The sequence below is a fragment of the Desmodus rotundus genome, chromosome X (genome assembly GCF_022682495.2).
Source record: "Desmodus rotundus isolate HL8 chromosome X, HLdesRot8A.1, whole genome shotgun sequence".
NCBI lineage: Eukaryota > Metazoa > Chordata > Mammalia > Chiroptera > Phyllostomidae > Desmodus > Desmodus rotundus.
Window position 1 is genome coordinate 94,084,389 of NC_071400.1, and position 24,443 is coordinate 94,108,831.

At 40.0% G+C, this 24,443-nt stretch overlaps 1 protein-coding gene across 2 annotated transcripts in view; it reads left to right on the forward strand.

Moving 5' to 3' along the window:
- The first annotated feature begins 23 nt into the window (after nt 1-23).
- MOSPD2 (motile sperm domain containing 2) overlaps nt 24-24,443 on the forward strand; it is a 40,393-nt gene continuing 15,973 nt past the window's right edge. For both annotated transcript variants that reach the window (XM_024569933.3, XM_053917349.1), the window contains exons 1-6: nt 24-157; nt 321-390; nt 14,909-15,064; nt 16,972-17,058; nt 18,699-18,853; nt 22,544-22,604. In XM_024569933.3, the coding sequence (XP_024425701.2) occupies nt 149-157; nt 321-390; nt 14,909-15,064; nt 16,972-17,058; nt 18,699-18,853; nt 22,544-22,604 (538 nt within the window). In that variant the 5' untranslated portion in view covers nt 24-148. The remainder of the gene's footprint in view (nt 158-320; nt 391-14,908; nt 15,065-16,971; nt 17,059-18,698; nt 18,854-22,543; nt 22,605-24,443) is intronic.

Sequence of the window (24,443 nt, forward strand, 5' to 3'; positions counted from 1 at the left end):
CCTCCGCCCGCCTTCCGGTGTCACGCGACCGCCTCCACCTCCCACCCTTCCCTTTCTACAGCGGGGCTGGCCTGGCAGATGAGGATAAATTGGGACGGCAGCCGGGGAAGTGAGGACTGAGACTGCCATCAGGTCTACGACCGTGACCATGGCCGAGGTGAGAAGCTGATCGCACCGCACCGCTAGCGGCCCTCTCCTGGGACCCGGAATCCTCTTCTAAGGCGGAGGGAGGAGGGGGCGTTCCCAGGTGCAGGTGGACTGAGCGGAGGAGAAGCGGGGTGGTGCGCTTGCTGTCTAAGCGTCTGTTTTCTCCCTTCCAGTGTCAAGCCCAGAATAAAGCCAAGCTCATCTCTGAGACCCGACGGAGGTTCGAAGCCGAGTATGTGACAGGTGGGTACCGCGTTCTTGGTGTTGAGGCAGGTGTGCATTCACCGTCCCCAACTTTGCTGGAGTGTTTGCGGGCGTCTCTGGGAAGGATTAGGGACCATTTCGACCCTCACAGGGACAGTGCCTTGCACATTTCCAAGGTGTTCCTCTCTGTAACAAGGCATGCACGCTGCTTCGATTCGGCAGGTGATGCGTCCATTGCTCGCTAAAGGGTTCATGTAAGTTTGAAATCAGTGTTTCTAGCTTCTCCAGTTTATGAGAGTTGCAGGACACTTTCCAGGCACACGGCACTAGTGACACTGTCCAGTCCCGGGTTCCTCTGCTGACATTTCACCCGCAGCAATCGCAAGACTGAACCTGGAAACTGCCATCATACTATTCACGTGTACGGAATTGGGGATCCAAATTCCTTGGATATTTTGCCTAATTCCACATCATACAACCCAGCATGATACCCACCGAGTAGGACCCTCCAATGCTGGAACAAGTTTTCATCTTTTGGTCTCACACTGTGCCTTGCAAAGTACCTGTGAGTCCAGAATTAATTTATTGCTTGAACATTCTGTGTCGAGATGTCACAGATACTTGAGTTGTCCAGTATTTAACTGGTGATTTAATCCTTGTAATTTTTTAAAACGTGCAGGATAATTTATTATAAGTGTAATATAAGTTCTAATGCTAATCCTGACACTCGATAGCTTCATTGTCTTTTCTCTTTCCATTGCCGTGAAATGCAAATAACTAGGTTAGGAGGATTAAATGAAAAAGCATATATCAAACTGTTTAGCATGGGTTTAGCATGTAGTAGTCTCTCAAGGAATATTTTGATTAAATAGTCATTTTGGTTACTGTGAAAGGAGCTAAACTTCCACATCTTAACTTTAGTGCTAAGTAGAGGTTTCCAGCAACTTTACACTGCCCTAAATTATGTCAGTTGATGACCTAGAACAAATAAGGAAATCTGTTCCAAAAAAAATTTTTTTAAATCTTGTCGGTAAATCTTTTCATCCCTCCCTGTCAATTTTCTTCACATCCTAAACTTTGCACCAGACAGTTGCAAAAGCACTTGATTCCCTTTTAGTCCAGAGATCTCATTTCTAATAATATAGCTGGTTCCAGTAAAGAAATAATCCTCAAATTTCTTTCTGTAGAAAATGTGACTCTTACAGCTACATGGTTTATAATGTTTTAAGAAGTAACCCAGAACTTGACCTAATGAACTCATGTCTCCCCAGTAGTCATTTACTTATGCCCAAGAGAGGAAGCAGAATATATTCATAGAAATGTAGCAGTAGGTCAGAGAGCTGGGTCAGAGCACATGGCCAGGGCGCGTGGTCAGGGCCCGTATATGCAGGGCCCGTATATGCAGGGCCCGTATATGCAGGGCCCGTATATGCAGGGCCCGTATATGCAGGGCCCGTATATGAGGTGGTTCTCTTACATCAACATTTCTCTCTCCTCTTCTTCCCTCTCATTCTCCCCGTTCCTCCCCCTCCCACCCCTTCCTCTCTAAAATAAATAAAAATATCTTCAGACAAGGATTTAAAAAAATCTCTAGCCCTGGCTAGTGTGGCTTAGTGGATTGAATGCAGGCCTGCGAACCAGAGGGTCGCAGGTTTGATTCCTGGTTGAGGCGCACGCCTGGGTTGTGGGCTGTGGCGGGTGTGCAAGTGGCAGCCACTCGTTGATGTTTTTCTTCCCCACGTCCCTTCTTCTGTATCTAAAAATAAATTTTAAAAAAAGTCTCTAGTGTTACTGGCTAGGCCAGGGCTGGTGCTCCGGACTTCTGAACTTCACTGTAGTCATCTTTTGGCAACACCATCCTGTTGAATGAGATCGTGTCACTCCCCAGCTTGAAACCCTTCAATACCTTCCCATTTGGTTCAGAATAAAACTCCCAGTTCTGTATGGTGGCCTACAGTGCAAGGCCATGCATGCCCTAGTTCTTGCCCAGCCCTCCATCCTCCTCTGTTCCTGCTCTGTTTGCTTAGTACAGAATTCACCACTGCCTGCACTAGGAAATGTATTCCACGTTGCAATCCAGTACATGTGTACATACAAAACTGAAGGAAGAGTTTGTTAAAGAAACTTATTCTGAAAGCCTATGACTCCCTGATGCAATGACCCACAAAATTGTTATCACAACCTACAAACATGACCCACCGATTAAAAAACATGGCCAGCCACACTGCCTCTTTTTATTTTGTTCAAATAAACTGAGTCTGTTTCCATCTGGGGACCTTTCCACTTCTCCCTGCCTAGAAGGCTCTTGCCCAGGTAGCGTGTGCATGGATAGGTCCTTTTCTTTTACATCTTGGTTTAAATGTATCTGAGAGGCCTTTGATGATGATTAAATAACCTCCCTGTCTTGTTTATTTTGTCTCCTTTGCAGGTCTTACCGTAACCTGTAATTATCTCATTTCATTTGTTTACCTGCTTATTGTTCATTCCCTGCAGTAGAGTGTGCATAGTCTGGGGCAACCTGTGGACATTGAGGGCAAGGTCAGACTCACCTCTGTGTACCTAGCACATTTCTCAATACATACTTGGTGAATGAATGGATATAGCATTGCTTAAATATATATAGGGAAATTAGTCAAAGTCAGTATTAAGATCTGTCCTAACAATCCTCCCTCCCCCACCAAAATCTGGCAAAGAGCAGCCCTCACAATATGTCTGATAAAGACAGCTTTATTTCTAAGTAAAGCCCTGTATGGCATTAAATACAGGGTTTGTCCTTAATTATACACACTTGGGTATGTATGAATGCTCATGAGTTGGTTATCTGCATGCATAGCCTTTGTAAATATTAATTAATTTCAATACTTGCGCCCCGGCTACTGTGGCTCACTGGATTGAACCTTAGCCTGCAAACCGAAGGGTCAAGGTTCAATTCCTGGTCAGGGCACATGCCTGGGTTTTGGGCCAGGTCCCCAGTTGGGGGTGTGCGGGTGGCAGCCGACTGATGTTTCTCTTCCTCTCTTTCTCCCACCCGTCCCCTCTCTAAAACTAAAATTTAAAAAAAAAATTTAATTTAAAGACTTGCATGGAAAGGGAAAATAAAAACTTAAGACTTTCTTAAAGTTTCAGCTGTTTCCTGAAATATATCATCAAGTCAAGGTAGCATAAGAAAGTGGTTAAAGAGCTTTTGATTTGCCTATGTTCTCCTTTTCGAGTTTACTTTTTAGAAATTAACTTGGGTGTTTAGAACATCCACTTTTGTATTTTTCTCTTTCGTTTCGCTCTTTCTATTGTCATTTCAGAAGAAGCCTAAGGCAGACTTGAGGAAACTCAAAGTCTTTCTCAAGGAAAATATTATCTGCAAGTATATCAGTTTAAGCATTGGCTGTACTCCAGAAACTCTTCGGAGGTAGATTCTTGGGAATTCCAAGGACATTTTTGTTTCCATGGAAATTAAGTTACCAGTTAGGACAGATTTGTAGCTGGCAAAACATATAAAATACAAGTCCATTATTGTTTTATTCATTATTAATGATCCTTTTTTTCTCATTGTTCCTGTGAGAAATTCCATGCTGAGTCAAATAAGTAACATTTCCTGTTCTCTGTTCCTTCTTCTTGTGGACAAAGTAACAGACTAATAATCCCTGTGACAATAATTTATTCGGTTCCTCAAATACTCAGTATGTGCTTCATTCTGAAACAGTGTGTCAGTATTAGAGACACAGCTGAAGAAGGATAGAGCCCCTTCGTGAGCTACTAGAATCTAGTAGGGGCATTGAAACAGAGTTAACAGTTAAAGACAAATTGTAGTAAGAGTGCTACAATCGTTTCTGTAAGAGTCAAACACCAGGAAAAATCACGTCTGGTTGGGGTGGCTGAGTTAGCACAGTTAGAAAAAATGTCACAGAAAAAGTGGTGTTTCTCATGAACTTTGGAAGATGGTGGCACTCGGCCCTGGCAGATCCAGTTGTGTGAGCTGAGAGGCTGAAGTGAGAGGGTGGGATGGGGACAAGTTCAGGAAGCCACAGGAAGTCCACTCTGAGGAGCCTGGGGAGGGTAAGCCCACCGGGCCAGCGCAGTGGCCGGGCTGCAGGGTAGCGGGCCTTGGGCGCCCCCGCGGTATGTTCGTGCAGTAGTGAGTTTGGAGACCTATTCAGGGGGTCGTGGGCTTACTTAGTTTAGGTTTGTTTTCTGACTTTACAAGCAAAGGAATTCATGTAAATGAATTTGGATACCACGCAAAATGTCTGAGGAATCCCCCATGAGCTTATCATCCAGAGATAGCTCTGCTAACAGTGGATGCATTCTTTCCTGATGTTTTTTCTATACATTAAAAAAAAACGTAGTTAAAAACCATTCTGTATGTAATTTCTTGCTGTATTTTTTTACTGACATGATCTTATTTCTGCATGTTTATAAAGTAACATTTTACTTTGCCATTAATATTCAGTTCTATAAATTAAATTTTCTTATTCTTCATCTTAAATAGTCCCTTCTTAGACACTTAGATTCCAGTTTTTTGTTAATACAATTTTTTGTACAGTAGTTCGGGTTATTTACTTAGGGTTTCTGTCTGAAAATAGAATTACTGGTTTTAATAGTGTATTTTTAAGACACTTCACTTTCCTCCTTAGAAGTTGCAGCAAGATTCATCCCCACCAGCCAGTAAAAAAGTGTTCGTTTCACCATAGTCTTACCCATATTTAGTTTCACCATTTCTTAACTGATGGTTCTATTTTAGTTTGCATTGCATTTGATTACTAGTGAGATTAAACTTCTTTTCATGAGTTTACATCCATTTGTAGTTTTATTTTTTTTATTAGTATGGCTTTGTAATTGGTTTGGGGTTTTCTTTATGTCAATTTTATTTTTTCATTTTTTTGAAATGAAAAGGAATTACCCATTCCTTTGTGGTTTCTTCCATTGTGTTAAGTTAAATAATTTTCTCATCCAATAACTTTTTCTTAGCCTTTTAATTTTTGTTGTCTTGGCTTATTCTTTTTTTTTAAATTTTGAAATATCTTATATGTACAAAATGTATAAAACATGAATAAAATACACATTCATGTCCTCACTACTCAGCCTAAGAAATAAACCTTCCTATGTGACCCCCTTCCCAGGAAGCTGCTTGTTCTACATTTGGTCTTACTCATTCTCCTGCTTTTCATTAGCTTTACCACCTATAATGTATCCCTCGCCAGTACTTCAGTAAATTTACCTCCTTTTAAACTTTTAATAAAGGCTGAATATATTTGCCCATGGCTTGCTTGTGTTGCTCAGGAGTCATTCACCTTGTCTAATATAACTATACTGTAATGTATTCCTTTTAGTAGCTGTATGGTAGTTCACGGATGAATATACTTGTGACGGATTTGGGGTTATTTCTAGGTTTTGCTATCATGTGCAATGCTGCTATAAACGTTCTTAGGCTTATGTGGTGCTTACACTTTCTCTAAGGCAGTAGTTCTCAAAGTTGGTCCAGAAGCTGCAGTTCCCTAAGACCATTTCAAGGTGTTCGAGAGGGCAAAACTGTTCTCATAGTAACACTAAAACGCCACTTCCCTTTGTCACTGGCATTCTCTCACAAGCGGACAGCGGTGTTTCCCAGACGTTATAGGGCATGTGATGACATCATTGCTCTGACAGCAGGTAGAATGAGTGCTTGTGTGTCCTCGTGTGTAAAATTTTTCTCCATTTTAACACCTAATACAGTAACGACCAATAAATAGAACCCATATAAACGAGAAAGCTCTTTGGGGTCCTCAGTTAGTTGTAAGAGTAGAAAAGGAAGCCTGAGACCAAAATTTGAGAACTGCTGCTGTGGAGTTTGGGCCCAGCCCTGAAATGGGTGGGTCATAGGATGGGCATGTTCAACCTGACTATACAGTGCTGTTTCCCAAAGTGATTGTTCAATTTTCATTTTAACCAGCAGTATTTGAGTGTCCTTGTTTTTCCACACCGTAAAGCTTGGCATTGTTGGTTTCCTTGTGCATTTGATGGAGATGTTGGAATATCTCATTGTGGTTTTAGTTTGCATTTCTTTGAGTACTAGTCAGATTGAGCATTCCTTGGTATCTCCACGGGCCATTTGGTTTCCACTTCTGTGGAAATCACTTCTTTGGGCTCTTCTTGGCGCTTTGTTTATCCATATAAATTACAGAATCAGCTTATGTTTCTGGTGGAAAAGACTTTTATTGGGATATTGAGTGGAATTGTATTAAATCAAAAGGTCAGTTGTGGGAGGCTTGACGTCATCATGGTTGAGTCTTCCAATCCAAGAACCTGGTATAACTTTCCATGTGCTAAAGTCTTTATTGTTGAAAGATTTATAATTTTCTCCATAAAGGTGAACCTATTTTTGTCAAATTTAATCCTAGGTAGTTTACCTGGTTTTCAATTTTTTCATTTTTGAAAATATTTTCTTTGTTTAACTGGTAAGAATTTATTTTCTAAATGATTACCCCTGGTTTATAGAAAGTGCGTTTGACTTTTTACATTAATATTGAATTCAGAAACCTTATCAACTCATTTTAATGTTGATAATTTATCTCTAGATGAGTTATCTTTAGATGAGCTTGGGATTTCTGCATAGACAAAAATATCACCTTGAACTAATGACAGTTTTATTTCTAACTTTCCAATTCTTACATCTTTAAATGCTTTTACTTCACACTGGCTGGAACCTTTAGTGTTGAGTAAAAGCAGTGGTACAAACCTACTTGGTTTATTCCTATCTTAGAGAGAGAGTACTGAGCGTGTCACCATGCAGGTCTCTGTAGAAACCCTTTATCAAAATGAAGACGTTGCCTTGTATTCCTGGATTGCTAGTTTGGGGTTTTGTTTGCTGTTTCCTTTTGTTCCCATCTTTGACTAATGGTTGAATTTTACTAAATGCATTTGTTCATCTATTGGATACATTAATTGCATCTGATGAGATGTTCACTTGGTGTTTTTCTTTTAATGGTATGGTAGACTATATTAATTAGGGTTTTAAAGTATATTGTTGGATTAACTAATAGTGTATTTAGGAGTTTTGGATCTGTGTTTATAAATTGGCCTGTAATTTTGCTTTCTATACTTCTTTGTGCATTTTTTAAAAACATATTTTTAAATTATTTTTAGAGAGAGGGGAAGGGAAGGAGAAAGAGAGGGAAACCTGGTCTGCAATCTAGGCACGTGCCCTGACTGGGAATTGAACCAGCGACTCTTTGGTTCGCAGGCACTCAGTCCACTGAGCCACATCAGCCTGGGCTTTTTTGTGCATTTTTGACATCAAGATTATGCAGTTTTCATGAGATGGGAGGTAAAACATTACAAAACGTGCATTGTTCAGAAGGAGAATAGAGATATTAACTGTAGATGTTGTCAGTTAAGTGTGAACATTTAAAATTAGGGTAACCACTGAGAGACACAATTAAATATTTAATTTCCAAGCCAGTGGAGGCATGAAAAGGGGGGTGAAGAAAACATCATCTCTCCTGCAGGAAGCAGGAAAGGAGGAAACAAGTAGCCTAGTAACTAGAAAGCACACAGCAGAAATAATCCAACTTTATTAATAGTACTACCAATGTAAACAAATACATGCTTCTTATCAGAGGAAAGTTTTTAAATCTTAATTGCATGGTGCCTATAATAGACTAACCTAAAATAAATTAGTGTAAAAAGGTTGAAAATAAAGAGATGGGAAAAGATGCATAAACAAATATTAACCAAAGTAATCCTGTATAATCTCTGCTTTCATTAGACAAAATATTATTTAGGGTGAAAAACAATACGTATGAAAAGGGATACTACTAGTGATAAAAGTAACCATATAAAGGTGTAACAATTAGGCACTAACAACATAAAAAGTATCTGACAATATAGCCTAAAAATACCTAAAGCTAAAGCTCCCAGGATTATAAGGGAAACTCAGGAAATCCACAAACATATTGAATGATTTTAACAAACTTCTTTCAGAAATAGAAGCATCCAAGAAATCCTTAAGATTTTGGATTTTAACACCACAGTGAACAAAGTTGATAATACGTGTGTGTGTGTGTGTGTGTGTGTGTGTGTGTGTGTGTGTGAGAGAGAGAGAGAGAGAGAGAGAGAGAGAATGTATAGACTTCTTCTACCCAGGAAATAGAGAATATATTTCCTTGAGTATATGTATTTTGCTTTTGGAGCCTTGCAAACATTCACTACATATTAAGTCATAAAGGAAGTCTCAGAAATTCCAAAACAGCTAGATCATAAGACCATGCTCACACCATTAAGCAACTATATCAGAAGTCACAATAAACAGATACTTTAGAAACGAATCGAGTGTTAGGGAACTGCAGTGGCACACCTCTAAATAACCTGTAGGTTAACAACTTACTAGCAATGTGTGTAGTTCTTACTTCTTCGAAATAACCTGTGGGCTAACGAGGATATCACAATGGAAATTACAAAACACTTAAAGCTAAGCAACAACAAAATATCTTACAAGCATTCACTAGAAAACAAAGCCCAAATAAAAATGAGCTACAGATTCGATTCAAAGAGCTACAAAGTGAGCACAAGGTAATACAGAGAAAGTGGAAGGAAGGAGACAGGAGCAGATATTCATGGTATAGGGGGGAAAAGATAGTAGGTATAAACTGGGTCTGTTTGTTTTTGTGTGTGCCCCAGGCATGAAGCAGCTCTGGCCGCCAACACCGCCATCAAGCTAGGATGAGCAAAGGACTCTACGTCTCATATGCCCGGTTTTTCTAAAGGACTAGTAAAATAAACAATCCTAGGAGGACCGATTAAGGAGAAAGGGAGAAGGCAAAGAGATAACAAACATTAAGAACAAAAGCAAGATATAATTATATATAGAGGTGACAGAGAGGTTTAAAATCCTAAGAACAATACAATGACCACCTTTATCACATTAAGTTAATAAACTTAGATTAAATGTGGAACTTTTTGCAGAAAAGAAAAATCACCTAAAATTGTCTCTGAGAAGGCAAAAAACCTACATAGATCAGTGACTATTAAATTCATTCAGTACTCAGGTCTCTACGACACCCCCCCCACCCCCCCACCCCCCCCCACCCCCCCCACCCCCCCGCCCTGCCACCCTGCCACCCTGCCACCCTGCCACCCTGCCACCGTGTAGTCTCACACTGACCAGGAGGTGCAAGCAGTTTTGTAGTCCCGGGAATGCAGACATGATTCACAATGAGAAAATGCAGCAGAGGAATTTAGCGCATTAACATAATGCTTCTCAGTGAGATTTTTGAATATGTACAGTTCAACAGTCAAAACTATAAGGTGGACCTTGAGAAGTATCCTATCTTGTGCCTCTTCACTCCCTCCTCTCTTTAGGTAACCACATTCCCTTCTTTTTCGTTTTTCTATATTTGCTTAAGCCAATACAAACATAGTATATTCATTAACAGAATTAAATGAGGGAAATGTTTATTTAGATAGACACCACACTGGCTATAATTCACTGTTATGAAAACCAAACAAACAAAACTCAACAAACATGGAAAACTTTGACAACTCTAAGTGTATCTTCTAAAAACGTACAGTAAAGGTCATGTTTAATTGTAAAACTTCAAAATAATCCCCATAAAGTCAGGAGGAACGACACTGATCTCCACTATTATCTTGTAATTGTACAGTATATAAAATGATCTAGTTACCAATATGGCAAGAAACATAATAAGTATGAGATTTGCCAACCTACCATTATTGTCTCATGGGGAGACAGCACAGTGAGAAGCTAGGAAAATTCCTTGGTGAGCGGAATAGGGAAACTGAGACAGAGCTGAACAGAATGTCCCAGCAATTTACAGCCAGGCGCAGGTGGTCACCAAGGAGGAGGAAGGCCCCAGTGCCTAACTGGGGCAAAACTGGGAAAACGAGGACCTTGTCCCCCAGACAAAACTCTTCTCCCCAGACCTTTCCTCCCTGGAGATAAAATCTAGGAATAAGTTTCAGCTCCGGACCCAGAAATGCAGCAAAACCAGGTTGGGGACACCAGAACCAATTGCAGTGACTAAAGAACCCCACCACCACCACAACTGAACCCTCAGTGCAGATGAATGTTCTGCTAAAACCCTCCCCTGAGTCCTCCCCTAAGATTGTGGCCTGAAAGAGAGAGAAAAAGCCTCAAGACAAAGACCCAGGACGTATGCGCTCTCCCTCTGGGGAGCAGCCGGCACCATTTCCTTTCCCTTCTTCTTTCACTTCTTCCTCCTAAACTCTAAGGCAGCGGGCAGCGGGCAGCTTGTCCCAGGCCAACCCCCTGAACCTGTCCCAAAGGCCCCCTTTTCTCTGACATCCCAGCCTGGGCTCTCCTGTTGCTGCTTCTATGCTAGGCCCTTCCTTGTTTCACTAGCTCTAATAAATGTGTCTTCCTTGTTCCTTAGCTTTAATAAATGTATCTTCATAGTGACCTGCACTCATGTTGTGAAATCTTTCCTACGTGAAGTCAAGAACCCACACGCTACACCTGGCCCTAGGTGGACCTGCTCCGAGTCAGGCCCCGGCCTGGAAACGATGATAGCTACACAAAAATCTCTTAAGCTGCATAATTAACAGAAGAAATGTAAAACTTTTTCTTTGATGGAGAAAATTATAAAATGTTATTAAAGAACATTGAAAGAAGACCTGAATGGATCAGCAGAGAGATGTGCCATCTAAGATATATCTTTACATATCCAGCATATGAATCCAGCTCTCGAAGGATAGGAGCTGAAGCAGAAAAGCATCTTCCTTCTCCACGCCGAAGTCAGCAAAGTCCTGTTTGTGTACAGCCGTAGAGCTAAGAATGTTTTTTTGTATTTGTAAAGGGTTGCTAAAAAGCAACAACAACAACAAAAAGGAAGAATCAGCGACAGAGGCCATATGTGGCCTTTGAAGTCCAGGATATTTACATATTTACCATCTGGCCCTTTACAGAAAAAGTTTGTCAACCCCTACAGTAGACTGGTGGTCCTCAAATGTGATCCCTGTGACCAACAGCCACATCAGCATTCTGTAGGAACTTGTTACAAATGCAGATTCTGGAATCCCACTCAAGAATTTGCTGTCTAAGTGTGGGGCCCAGTAATCCCGGTTTTAACAAACAAGCCCTTCCCATGAGTCTGATACTTGCTGACTTTTGAGAATCACTGCTATAGGCCAGTGGCTCAGTCCAATCATAAAATATCACCTGCTTCTCAGTGTCTCTCTGTGTCTCTGAGATTCAGGGTACTTGTGGCCAACTAACAGGATGCCCTCAAGGGAATATTTTGCTAATTGGGCACCTGATTGCTCCCATTCACTCCCATTGTTGACATGTACACAGTCCAGCCAAAAAATGAAAGAAAAGTTCTTAAAAGTCCCATCCTGGAGAAGAATTAGTCCTGCATGCTTAGCCCTAGGATTGGTCCTGGTTAGTTATCAGTCAGATGTCAGGCAGTTTGGATGGTGGATGCCAGGTGGGCCAGAAGATGGGCACCGAGAGGTCTGGTCATGGCTGGGGGTCTGGATATGTGAGTCCTTCAAAGGGTAATCAGAGGGACTGGAAAGTTCACGTTTAAGTTCCCAGACTAGTTAAAACAAGAATAAAATAATTTCCTCATACCTCAACCTACTGGATTTTAGTAATTTAGCAGCTTGACTGTAGTGACTCCATTTTATTTCTGCATTCTATTCCTCAAAACTACTCTCTTCCTAATCTATCTGTGCTTTAACCATTGTGAAGTAAAGTCTTTCAAAATGATGTCCAGAGTAGGTACACGGTGTGGGGGGTGTATGCGCACATGTGTTTTGCTGTTTTCAGATAACTTGTGAGCGTACATCTTTAGCTTCTTTCTATAACATCTAGACTTATCAAGGGACTGGTTTTCTGCAAACTTCCTGGCACTTGAGGGTTCAGTTGCCTGGGGGCTGTGTTTGAAGCAGCAAATTTTTCATCATAAGCACTTATTATTACACTTGGCCTTGTGGTCCCAGGCCAAGTTTTCCTTACCTTGGATGTTCAGTTCACTTTCTGTTCTTTCTCTCTCCCCCATCTGCTCCCCTCAGCCCTATTCTCTGTCCTTCACTGCCCGCACTTTTCTCCTGCCTGTCTTTTCCTCCCTGTTTTCATTTCTGTCTATGGGTAAGTGTTTAACAGGTATCTCATACGTAAGTACATGTTTCATTAATAACAACAATCACTTTATTACAAACAGATTTCTAATTTCAAAGATCTGTATCCCCCAAAGCTTTCCAAGAGCACGTGGCTTTAAATTTCTTACTAACAGGCATGGACTTGTTTATGGTATCCTCTGTGGTAATAGCAGCAGTGGCAGTAATAATAAAAGTAAAATAATGTTTTATTATGACGAGTATTTATAGATACAGAGATTTACCACTTGCCACATAGTGTTCAGGTAAGTGACTCTCAGAGTTCCGTCTGAAGACTCTTGGGGAGGCCCAGTACTCTCGAGGAGTCTGTGAGCTCAAAACTGTTTTCCTCCTAATGCTAAGCATCCCTTGGCCTTTTTCCTCATGCTCACGTTCACACCGATTACACAGAAGCAGTGGGGAAAAGCTGCTGGCTCCTCAGCCGGAACCCGGGCTGGTGGTCATGTTAGGCTTCATTATCAGCATTTTCTGTTTTTGTGTAAAAAAAAAAAAAAAAAGAAAAAAGCCAATTTTATTTTAGAAAGCCCCAGTGAAGCAGTACATTTTATTACATCTTGGCCCTTGAGTACATGTTTTTTAATGTTGTCTGTGACAAAATCGAGAAGTAGGCATTAAATACTTCTACATGCTTGTGTTCCAGCTGAATTAGTCTCTTTTATTTGAAAGAACAACTGGCAAGTAAGTGGTGGTTATTCACACTTGGGTATTTGACAGAAATTTTCTTGAAAATGAGTGAAGTCAGCCTGTAACTTCACGGGAAAGACCGCATTGGTCCAGTGCGGAGGGCTGTCCAGCAGCCAGACTGGATGGGGTTTGTTCAGGGGACAGGCGCTCCCAGCGCTTCCTTGATGGTAAACAGCATCAAGTCTTTTATAGCCAACTCACATTTATAAATTCTAATTCAAGGAAAGTTGCGTTTTGAATACTAATGAATTTTCAAATAACAGAGCTAAAAAACATTTTCCAAGGTTCACCTACTACAGAACCACTCATTGTTTAGAGCAGGAAAATAGAGCCGAGATATTGAAAGCCATTTCCAAGGTAACACTGTACAATTGCATGATTTATGACCCAATCTCATATTTTATAGTGCTTTAAACTTCCAAGTACTTTCATATATACATTTTCATCTGATCCTCACACAACCTTGTGAGTATAAAAGCAGGTTAAAGATAAGAAAATCGAGACTCAAAGAAGATAATTCTCTGAACGCACTTTGTATTTCCCTGCCCTTTAAGCTATTATGTCTGAGGGTCTGAAATAAGGCCACGAAAATGCACAGGAAATAGAATCTGTGAAACTTGGCAACTAATAGGTGCAAAATCAAATGGAGATGAAGGAACCAGAGAATTTTCTGAAATCTCCGGCTTGGGCCCCTGGGAGGGTACCATTCACCGAGAAAAAAAAATTGAGAAGGAATAGATTTAGTCAACAAATGTTTCCTCATTCTTAGAATGGACAGACAGTGGTACAGTCTCTATGAGAAAACATGGCATGCACGCCAGTAGCTCTGATTCAAGGGGAATGTGGCAAGTGCCTTAAGAAAGGCTAAGCCTTTGCTTCCGGTCAGGGTACATGCCTGGGTTGCCAGCCAGGTCCCCGGTTTGGGGGATATGCAAGAGGCAACCCATCAATGTTCCTCTCTTTCTCCCTCCCTTCCCTCTCTCTAAAGATAAATAATTAAAGTCTTTAAAAAAAAAAAAGAAGAAGAAGAAGAAAGAAGGGCTTAGTTCAAGTCCTGTAGCTGTTCATAGGTGGGAAGGAATGACTTCTGGGCTCTGGGGCAATTTTCTATAAGAGGAAGCCTTTGAAAGGAGTCTTGCAGAGTGGTCAAATTTGTGCAGAGGTGCTTGTGAGGAGACAAGGAGATTTCAGTTACAGAAAAGGAGTGAGCAGGGCATGGGAGGGGGAGTATCAGGTACAGGTTGGTGAGAACTTAGCCTGTGTGTAATCTGATCATGAGACATTATTATTGGAAACAATTATTCCCATATATTACAGGAAATATTAACTGCCGCATACTGGTCAGTTTTCCACTTTATATTTACTTATTTTTTTTAAATGACATTTGCCAGAGGTCTTTTGCATGTAAAATTTCATTCTTCATTGACAAGGATAAGGATTTCAAGTTCAGATAACATAATTGATCTTCTCAAATGTTGGTTTATAGTTATAGAGAATGTCCTAAAAAATATTTTACTCTGGTCTTACTTTTTTTAATCTTTGGTGGCTTATTTAAAGTAAATCTGCAGTCTTTAGATAACTTTATTCTCTTCATACTTAGAAATTCATTAACCCCTTAAATTGCATTTTCATCTGAACCGCATCCCTGTGTCTGTCGTCAGATCTCCTTTGACATTAGTGTTTGTTAGTAATCACTGAAGAATTTCTCTGCCTTGGATATTTATTACTGTTTCTCCCCTAGATAAGCCAGATAAATATGATCCACGTGATGTTAAAAGGCTACAACAAGATGATAACTGGGTTGAAAGTTACTTATTTTGGAGACATGATGTTGTAGATGAAACACTGAAGATGCTCGATGAGAGTTTTCAGTGGAGGAAAGAAATGGCCGTCAACGGTAAGCTGTTCAGTCTACCTGGAACTGTATACTATGTCCTGCATAAATGAAACTGTTTTACTTTCATCTAATACTGGTTTTTGCAAATATCCTTAGCAGTCATCACAAACACCAGAATATAATGTTTTATACAGTCCCAATGTTTTTATACCAGTCCCAATTTATACTTTGAAAATAGTGTCATATGGCCCTGGCTGGTGTAGCTCACTGGATTGAGTGCGGGCCTGCAAACCAGGGAGTCGCCGGTTCATTTCCCAGTCAGGGCACATGCCTGGGTTGCAGGCCTGGTCCCCAGTTGGGGGCATGTGAGAGCAACCACACATTGATGTTGCTCTCCCTCTCTTTCCCTTTCCCTTCCCCTCTCTCTAAAAATAAATAAATAAAATCTTTAAAAAAGAAAGGAAGAAAGAAAACGGTGTCATATGGCCACCGAATCACTGGAAAGGTGATCAGCTCACGAGGGAGCAGAATCACACCCAGGTTTTTGGCTCACGGCAGGCTCCTAATCTGTGCTGGTTGAGTTTGGTGCCATTAAACAATAACAAGACAGCATCTTCACTATCAAGCCTAGAGATAAGGAGATAGTATTTGCCTGTTTTTCTCTGTTGTTGACTTACATCTTCCTCTCTCCCCAGAGTTCCTTGTGCTAATTGGGATTCCATAAGGAATTAATGAGCAGGGGTCCCCAAAGAGCAAGCTTATCCCCAAGGATGACTTTGGCAGCCTTCTTTTAACTGCTTAGTTTGAAGGCCTACTTCAAAATTGAAATTTTCTCCACAAACAGGAATTTTAAGCCTCAGAGGGGGGTTTATTATAATCTTCAAGTATATGGAGAACTCTTCTCAGGAACGGTTTTGGATTATCTCTCTCCTCCTGAAAATTGAACAAGAAACTGCCGTAACTACTGGTTTCGATGGGGTAGACAGAAGGATTTCCTGATCTTGAGGATTATAAAACTATGGAGTGACTGAGGCTGGAGACTTAATACAAAATAGTCAACAGATGTAAATCCAGAGCAGACATTGTCCCCGGCCTTCACATTTGTAGAGGGAATCCATCAGAAAGGGAGCATTTAAGAAATAATTGATTCGAAATGTCAAAACTGTAGGTCGTTTCAACAAACAGTGAAGCATTTATTAATCAAGCAAAGAAATATTAATCTGCTATTTCTAAATCACCAGTACAAGACAAATTTTAAACTTAATAGTGTTTCTTACATAGAATTGCTTGTTTGCGGGGGTAAACCGCTGATAGATGATAAAAGGGGGTGGAGAAAGATACAGAAATCCTTGAAAGTTCTTGGGGAACTAGCAGTGAATGTAAAACAAAAGCCTTGGAACTCGCTGCCTCGGTCTGTTATCAGCCCCTAGATAGAGACGGAACGGGCGTCTTTGTTCCGCCTACTGAAGGAACTAACATTTTTCTTGAAGTATTTTCCACTTGCCCCAAGATTATAAAATGGATTAAACTCTAGCAGATATCGAACTTTGTAAGAAATACATTATTTTGCAAAAGAAACCACAGTGATTTTTTTTTTCATTAATTCTGGGGCCGTAATGTGGATATTTACTGGCATGTTGTCTGGAAATTATCCGGCAGTGATATTATCTGTCTGCAAGTCTTTAGGTGGAACACAACCGGAACACGGAAATGTGTCTACACAAGTAATGAGTGGGGGGTCAAAGGGCAATGGATGTTTTTCATTGCTCTCATCTGTGTCTTTATAGAGTTTGTTTACTTCGTAAGAAACACCATTTTTACTGCCATTCTATCCAGATGTTTGAATAAGCTTTATCTTTTTTTACATCAGAACTAGTATGTAACTTTAACCTTACATTGTGAGTTTTCTGTTTTTAAAAGGCCTCTCTGTAAGTTATAATTACTCATCAAAGTGTATCACTTTTTAGATCTGACTGAATACTCTATTCCCAGATGGTTATTGGAGATTGGAGGTATTTATCTCCATGGTTATGACAAAGAAGGCAACAAGTTGTGTGAGTCTATTTAACTTCTGTGCTACCGGCTTTTCGTGAGTTTGAGATGTTCTTATGTATCTCACCAGAATTAGTAATAGGCGGCACTTTCTCCGTATGTACCACCCAGCAAGTTTCCCGTCACTGGGGATTGTTAGGGCCATCTCGACTGAGCATCAGATATTAGTAGTGATACTACTGTTTGCATTATAATAAAACAAACAAAGGCAAGTGCTGCATCCTCTGACACAACCAAAGTAGTGTCATTCAGAGTCATTAACTTCTTTGTAATTTGACTGATACTAAAATTCAACCCAGTATTTTTATGAAAAACCTTTTTTGACAGTCCCTAATGGCTGATAAATGGACTTTTCTCAAGTTTCCCAGTCTGCTCCCCTTAGCTTCTTCCTCAATCTGTGATAGCAGGAGAAATAGTAACGCTCATTCCTGCTGTCCCGAGGACTCTCTTGTCCCTGCCTTGCCCAAAATCCAGCTTGGCTTTGTACAAGGCAGGAGTGTCAGAGCCCCATCCCATGCAGAGTCAGGGCAACTTGCTCACCCTCTGACGTGCGGTCTGTGCCTGGCCGAACAGTACTCTTTGCATTTTCCTATCTCTGGCTACTCCTCTTCAGTCTTCTTTTTTCATTTCTCTCTTTCCACCTGTCCCTTGAATGTGCTTCCTGGCTTCATTCCTTTCTTGGCCTCTTTGACCCTCCAGCTGATGCAGTCTCTGTGGGTAATCTCAAGTACCTTGACAGCTTCAGCTGCCTCCCCCAAGCAGCGGTGAGCCCACATCATCCCCAGACCATATGAATTAATTGCCATCAATTCATTGCCAGTCAGCTGCCTTTACCACAACACACAGCAGAACGTCCACGTCCCACCCCCAGATCTGTCTCTGTACTGCCCAGCTTAGACCAGCAACCATTGCTTTCCTGTCCAACAGAACTTCACTGAGCCCCTCCCCGCTTCCCCAGCACTTCCTCAGTTCTGTCCCTCACTATGCCCTCCCCCCCCCCCATCTCTTCCCAAGGCATCCCCTGCTGGATTTCCTTCTCCGCCTCTTCCAGTCTCCTCTCTGTGTGGCTGCGCTGCTGGAGAGACGTTGTCTGTAGGAAGATCAAAACACCTTAGCATTTCATTCAGGGCCGTTCCAGCCCAGCCCTGTCTACGTAGCCTCTCCTCTCATCCTTCATCACATTTTGTCTCAGCTGCCACCATTCTGAACACTTTGCCACATTCCGCGCACACGCAGGACACCCACTCACACCTCCATAGTGCTTCTGTCCAGCTTTTCCTCTGAAAGAACATTTTTTCTAGTGCTTGGCTGAAACGATCGCTTTTTTTCGTTGTTAAGCACACTGAAGAGGACTCTGAGGTTATTACCAAATATTGTTTGTTCACCTGTATTTTCTTTCCCTCTTAGTTACATTTCTTTATTTCCTAAGAGGATGGGAAAAATTAGTTCCCTTTCTGCTACTCTTTAAAGTGCCCAAGTGCACACTATTTCTCATTTTTAAAAAAGGCAGAGGTGTTTTTAGTGTGACCAACAAAATGAATTCTAAATGGAGAAATGAAAAGGGAAAGAATGCTGTATGTATACAATGACATTATAATGCCCTAAACAGTTTTCTTATTTTTATCTTATGTTCTGCTAACAGTATGGATCAGGGTGAAGTATCACATAAAAGACCATAAAACCATCCTGGAAAAAAAGAAGCTTATCGCCTTCTGGCTGGAACGTTATGCTAAAAGAGAAAATGGAAAACCCATAACAGTGATGTTTGACCTGTCAGAAACTGGGATCAATAGCATAGTAAGCATTTTTTTTTTAATTCTAAGTCATTGTTCATCATGGTGTGCTCCCTCCTGTCCTCCCTGCCATTCCCCTTGACCAAATATTGCTATAAAATTGAGCTAACCAATTTCTGTCTGGGATTTATTTTTTTTCCCCCTGCATTGTGAGTGAAGTGAAGCATAGAATAGGATTTGCCAAGAAATAAATTTGCTTCAGGGTCTGGCATTGAAACTGTAGATTTCCTAGAAATGTTCCTTGTCTGATACACAGGATATAAAGGAAGGCTGTGGAGGCTGGCAGGGTACTGAGCAGATGTGGTAACAGTGAACTTTCCTATCAAAGTCCGTATCCTGCAGCATCTAGCCCTGTGCCTGGCACAGCATAATGCACCCAATAAATACTGAGGAAAGTGACAGCTGCTCTCTGTTGTACCATTAGATCCATACTATGTTTTACAGTTGCGAAATATTCCCCCGAGCCTTGCACATACAGCACTTTGTGATTCTGTTGGGGTTGCTGCTTTCCTTGTGTAGATCTGTTTTTCATTTCACTTGGTTAGCTTTGGAAACCGTTTTTCTCCGGGTGATTTTTCCCAAGCTTAAAAAATAAGTAAAACCTACCAGTCCTTATTTTGGGCCCTCGCGACCTTAGTGGTAACTACAAGCCCTTCAGCGGGGATGGGGATCCATTAGCACATGGATTAGAACTGTTGGCTCTTACATTCAAACCCTGGCTAATTCAGGTTTGCACACCTGCCCGGGACAGCGTTAAAACCTTTCTGAAAACCCACTTGGCAAAGTATGTTAAGAATCTTAAAGTGTTGGCATTCATACTCTTTGTCTGGTAACTAACTTCTGGAAGTCTATTCTAACGAAAGAATCTTGAGTACAGAAAAAGCATTATGTACCAGAATGTTTTCTCGGAGTGTGGTGTGAAATAGTGAAAAGTCAGAAAAAATGTGTATGTCAGCGTGGGGCAATGGGAGACTATGGCGTTGCAATGGTGTTCATAATGGATTTGTAGTAACATTGGAAAATACCTTTCTAAAAAATGTTTTGTAATTCTTCCCTGAAGATATGTTTATTGATCATAGAGAGAGAGGAAGGTGGAGGGGAGAGAGGGGAGAGAGAGAGACATTGATGGGAGAGAGAAAGATTGATCCGTCACCTCCAGCGCAGACCCTGAGACTGGGGACCACACCCACAACCTAGGCACTCCCCCGGCCCTGTCACCACAGCCTTTGGTGTATGGACGATGCTGTAACTAACCAACCCACCCGGCCAGGGCAGAAACTACTTTTTTTTTTTTTTTTTTTAAATGAAACCAGCAACCAGATTATGTCATAGTGAAACCTACTCTCCAAAAGGAAACCTTAGACATTAAAAAAGACAAAACAACAAAAAATAGACTAGAGAGAATCACTAGAGAGAACTAGAAATGAGTTTTGGGTGGTGGAACCACAGATTTTTTTCTTTCTTCTTTATTTGTCTATATTTTAAGACTTCATTGCCCTGGATTTTTTTCAATGTAATTTCTGTATCATTGAGTTTTAAATTACAGAGTAAATCGTTTTATGCCCAATCTAAATCAAAATGCCTATATAAATAATATTTCATAGAAATAAATCATAATTCTGTTATCCTTTATGGGTAATTTTCTAATTATTAACCAAGATTCACGAAGAATACATGCTAATGATTTTTATTGCCAAATACAGGGGCAAAGAATTGACTTGAACTGTCTGATTTTTTTTGAGCTACTAAAGATATGCTATCTTATTATCTTTAATTTATAAACAAGGTTTATTTGCATGACTAAATATTTAAATCAGTATTATTTTTAAATACTTGAATCTTACTGAATTATTTTTATATATTGCCCTAATGATTCACAAAGGATTTAAGTTGGCTTACAAGGATGCATTGCATACAGAAGTACAAAGCACGAAATTTCAATAATTATTTGTTAGAGTCAGCCGCTAATTTACCTCTACGCTTTCAGCTGCCTGCCTGAAAGCAGTGGGGTCCTTTAACATTGCACCGAGGCCATACTTTAAACCCGGCGTCTTAGGAGAAGTACATGCATTCCCGATACTTCAACTACAGAGAAAAGTCTTTCATCGGTGCTCAAAGGGAGGACATTTTACAAGATGATGAATTAGCGTCCTTGAAAACATTCTCACAGAATGCAGACCGATAGTTTCATGGAGCTTTTTTATGTAGTACTCACTAATATTACACACTCCGTAGCCATCCCATCAGATCCACTTGAATTAACAGTAACTTCAGATTTTATAAGCAAGACCATTCAATTCCATAAAAGATACAAATAAGAATACTGGATAAAGGCTTTTTAGGCAAAGTCTCTGGGGGCCACAGATCATATACTAAGTAACCAAATTTATAAATCAGTAGGTATGGAGAAATTTCTTGGACTCTTAACTACAAATTATTAAGCTCTATGCACAGTAACTATAATGATGAGTTTATAAAGGTATTATTACATAGTAGGTTTATCCCATAATAAATACTTAAAATAGGTAAGGATACTTGCTTACAGTTTACTACAGTTAAAGATCCTGCAATTCACACACTAGGAATGTCTTTATAGACACTCTAGGACAGCCCACCTTTCAGTAATTGCTGGGTTTAAGTTTGCCTGCTTATATGTAGCTTTCATCCTATAGTCCTTATAAGATGGCTGATCAGGATTAGTGAGTCAGCCTTTGGCCATAGAATAACATGGAATGAAGTGATCCATATGAATAGTAACCCTAATAACCTGATTTCATGTTGCTGTGTTCAGTGCAGTGGAATCAACCAGACGGCTACTTAATAAAGTCTTCCAGAAACTGAAGTCAAATGCCCTGGCCAGTGTGGCTCAGTGGATTGAGTGTCAGCCTGCGAAGCAAAGGGTTGCTTGCCTATTCGATTCCCAGTCAAGGCACATGCCTGGGTTGCAGGCCCGGTCCCCAGTAGGGGGTGCACAAGGGGCAACCACACATTTATGTTTCTCTCCCTCTCTTTCTCCCTTCCCCTCTCTCTAAAAAAATTAATAAAATATTTTAAAAAGAAGAAGAAATTGAAGTCAACAAACAACACTTGAATGTAAACTGAGAAATTCTAACTATAGTTCTAGGTCCCAAAATAAGAGGAAAGAAGCTAGAAGTGAAATAGATACAGGAGGCCAATATGATCAGATTAATTGCTGAATAAAATATTAATAAAATATATTTTATTGAAGCTATTATGAGGTATAGAAATTAGCTTTAAAAAGCAAATATAGCACAATGTATATACATATGCATTGTTATCCCAAGTAGTCAGGTTGTAAACTGTATACCTGTTTCAATAATTCTTTCACTGTTCAACAGTTCTTTAGAATTTCTCTACGGGAATTGCTTTTAGATCATTTTATAATGCCATGCTACCTTAGCAGCCTGAGGTATCAAAGTAGTTTGAGGTAAAATGAATGATATTTAAACTTCTGGGTTTTTTTAACTCAATTTTAGGACTGATTATTATAAGTAGCTTAATGACTTAAAACCTTAATTCTTGGGAATATATATATTTATATATGAACTTATTTTTAAAGAATTTAGTAATTATCTCATTTGTATTTAATAATGTATCACCTTTAGAAATGTACAGTTTAAAATTCTCTAATGTGGACCAGTCTTAAAGATTTAAATGTATAATTTTTTTTTAGGACATGGATTTTGTACGCTTTATCATCAACTGCTTTAAGGTTTATTACCCTAAATACCTCTGTAAGTAACTTATTCCTTTATAAAAATATGAAACGTAGAAACTGTAAACAATGTGTGAGAATTATGTATTATAGACTTTAATAGCTGGAGCATTGTTTTCTGATGAACAGCCTAAATGTGTTCATAGAAGTTTAAGCGTATAGGTACAGGGAAAATTTTTCATAAATAATCGTTGTCCTTAAGAGTTTAAGTTCTAAACTGTACATATGGCATCCTATAACATATATGAATACATATAGGAACATAAAAACATACATTTACTTCCAAGATTATCCCAATTCTAGTAATCTTTCAATTGAAAAATTCCTTTAAAATATTAATTATATAGACCTTCCTACATACAAGGAACAGATAGGCAACATGGGTAACACGGACTGTGATAAGCAATACTCATACACACAGTACATTGTGTTACTAATTCATATTTACAAATTGTCATTGAGTAAACACTTGACTAAAGGGTACTACGTTTGAATCTGGTGTTTGGAGTTTCTTTTTAATTGTGATTATACCATTAATTCCCTGAATGAAGAACTCCTAAATCTTGCTTATTTTTGATTTGTTGGATTTATATGATGGTCTTCCCCTGGAGAAATGAAGATGCCCTTCCCACATAAATAGGCAAACATTTTTCACCGCAGTGGGTTTAATATGAAAAGACGAAAGAGAGGCAACAGGGGCATCAGCAAATGGAAACTCACAGGTCCGCCCTGGCAAATACCACAATCGGTCTTGTAGGACTCGTGACTCGGGTACTACAGCATGAAAGCCCCGAGTCGTCTTACTGTAGCCCGCTGTTGCATTGTCAACATGAAGTGCAGAACAGACAAGAGCCGTCATGGATCCATTAGCACATTTATTGGAACTGTTGTCTCTTACACCCTCAAAACCTTGTCTGTTATGTCTTCAGAGAGAGCAGTCATGACGTTTTCAGGAAAAGACAATGTTTGCTTTGGGGAACCTGTGGGATCTGAATTCTTCCTGGATCTAGCATGTACCCTGGTTCATTAAAGCTTGCTGAGCAGTGCCAGTCAGTGGTCAATAGGGATCAGCACCCCACATTATTAGCTTGTTTCTCTTACGTACAGAATGAAGTAAAATGTTCACTTGTTTATTGAACTATCTAATGGAGTTTGTGAAAAGCCATTTATAAGTAGTATTGTTAATATTACCTTATAAAACACAGCCAAAATTTTTTGAGAAACTTACTAATAAATTCATGGCTCAGTACAAAGATAAATTAGAATGCCCTTCATTCCAGTTAACTAGAGATAATGTATATATTCTACCTATATAATGTGATTTTTCAGACACTGAATTTTGTAGTATCTTAGATATGCTTCAAAATCTGTAATGAAATTAAGTATTATTTCTTAATATCTTGAGTCCAAATCTTTTTACACATATCTCAGCTGAAGACTCAAGTATTAAGTACCAGGCTACCTCGTTGCAGATACCTTGTTCTTTACATGTACTTTACTGTCCTATACTAATATAATCATTCTAGCAAGTTCTCTGCTAAGAGAAGAAGGAAATTACATTTTGATTCTTCTGAAATATAAGAATAAATTGGATATCAAAATCCCCTTTGTGGTTTCTGATTCTTTCTCACAATAGGGCTGTTTAATATCGTCATCAAAGTATGCAAATAGTGCCCTGGCTGCTGTGACTCAGTGGATTAAGCACCAGCCTGTTAACAGAAAGGTCACCGGTTCAATTCCCAGTCAGGACATGTGCCTGGGCTGTGGACCAGGTGCCTAGTTAGGGGCGTGCCAGAGGCAACCAATTGATGAATCTTGTGTATTGATGCTTCTCTCCCTCTCTCCCTTCCTCCCCTCC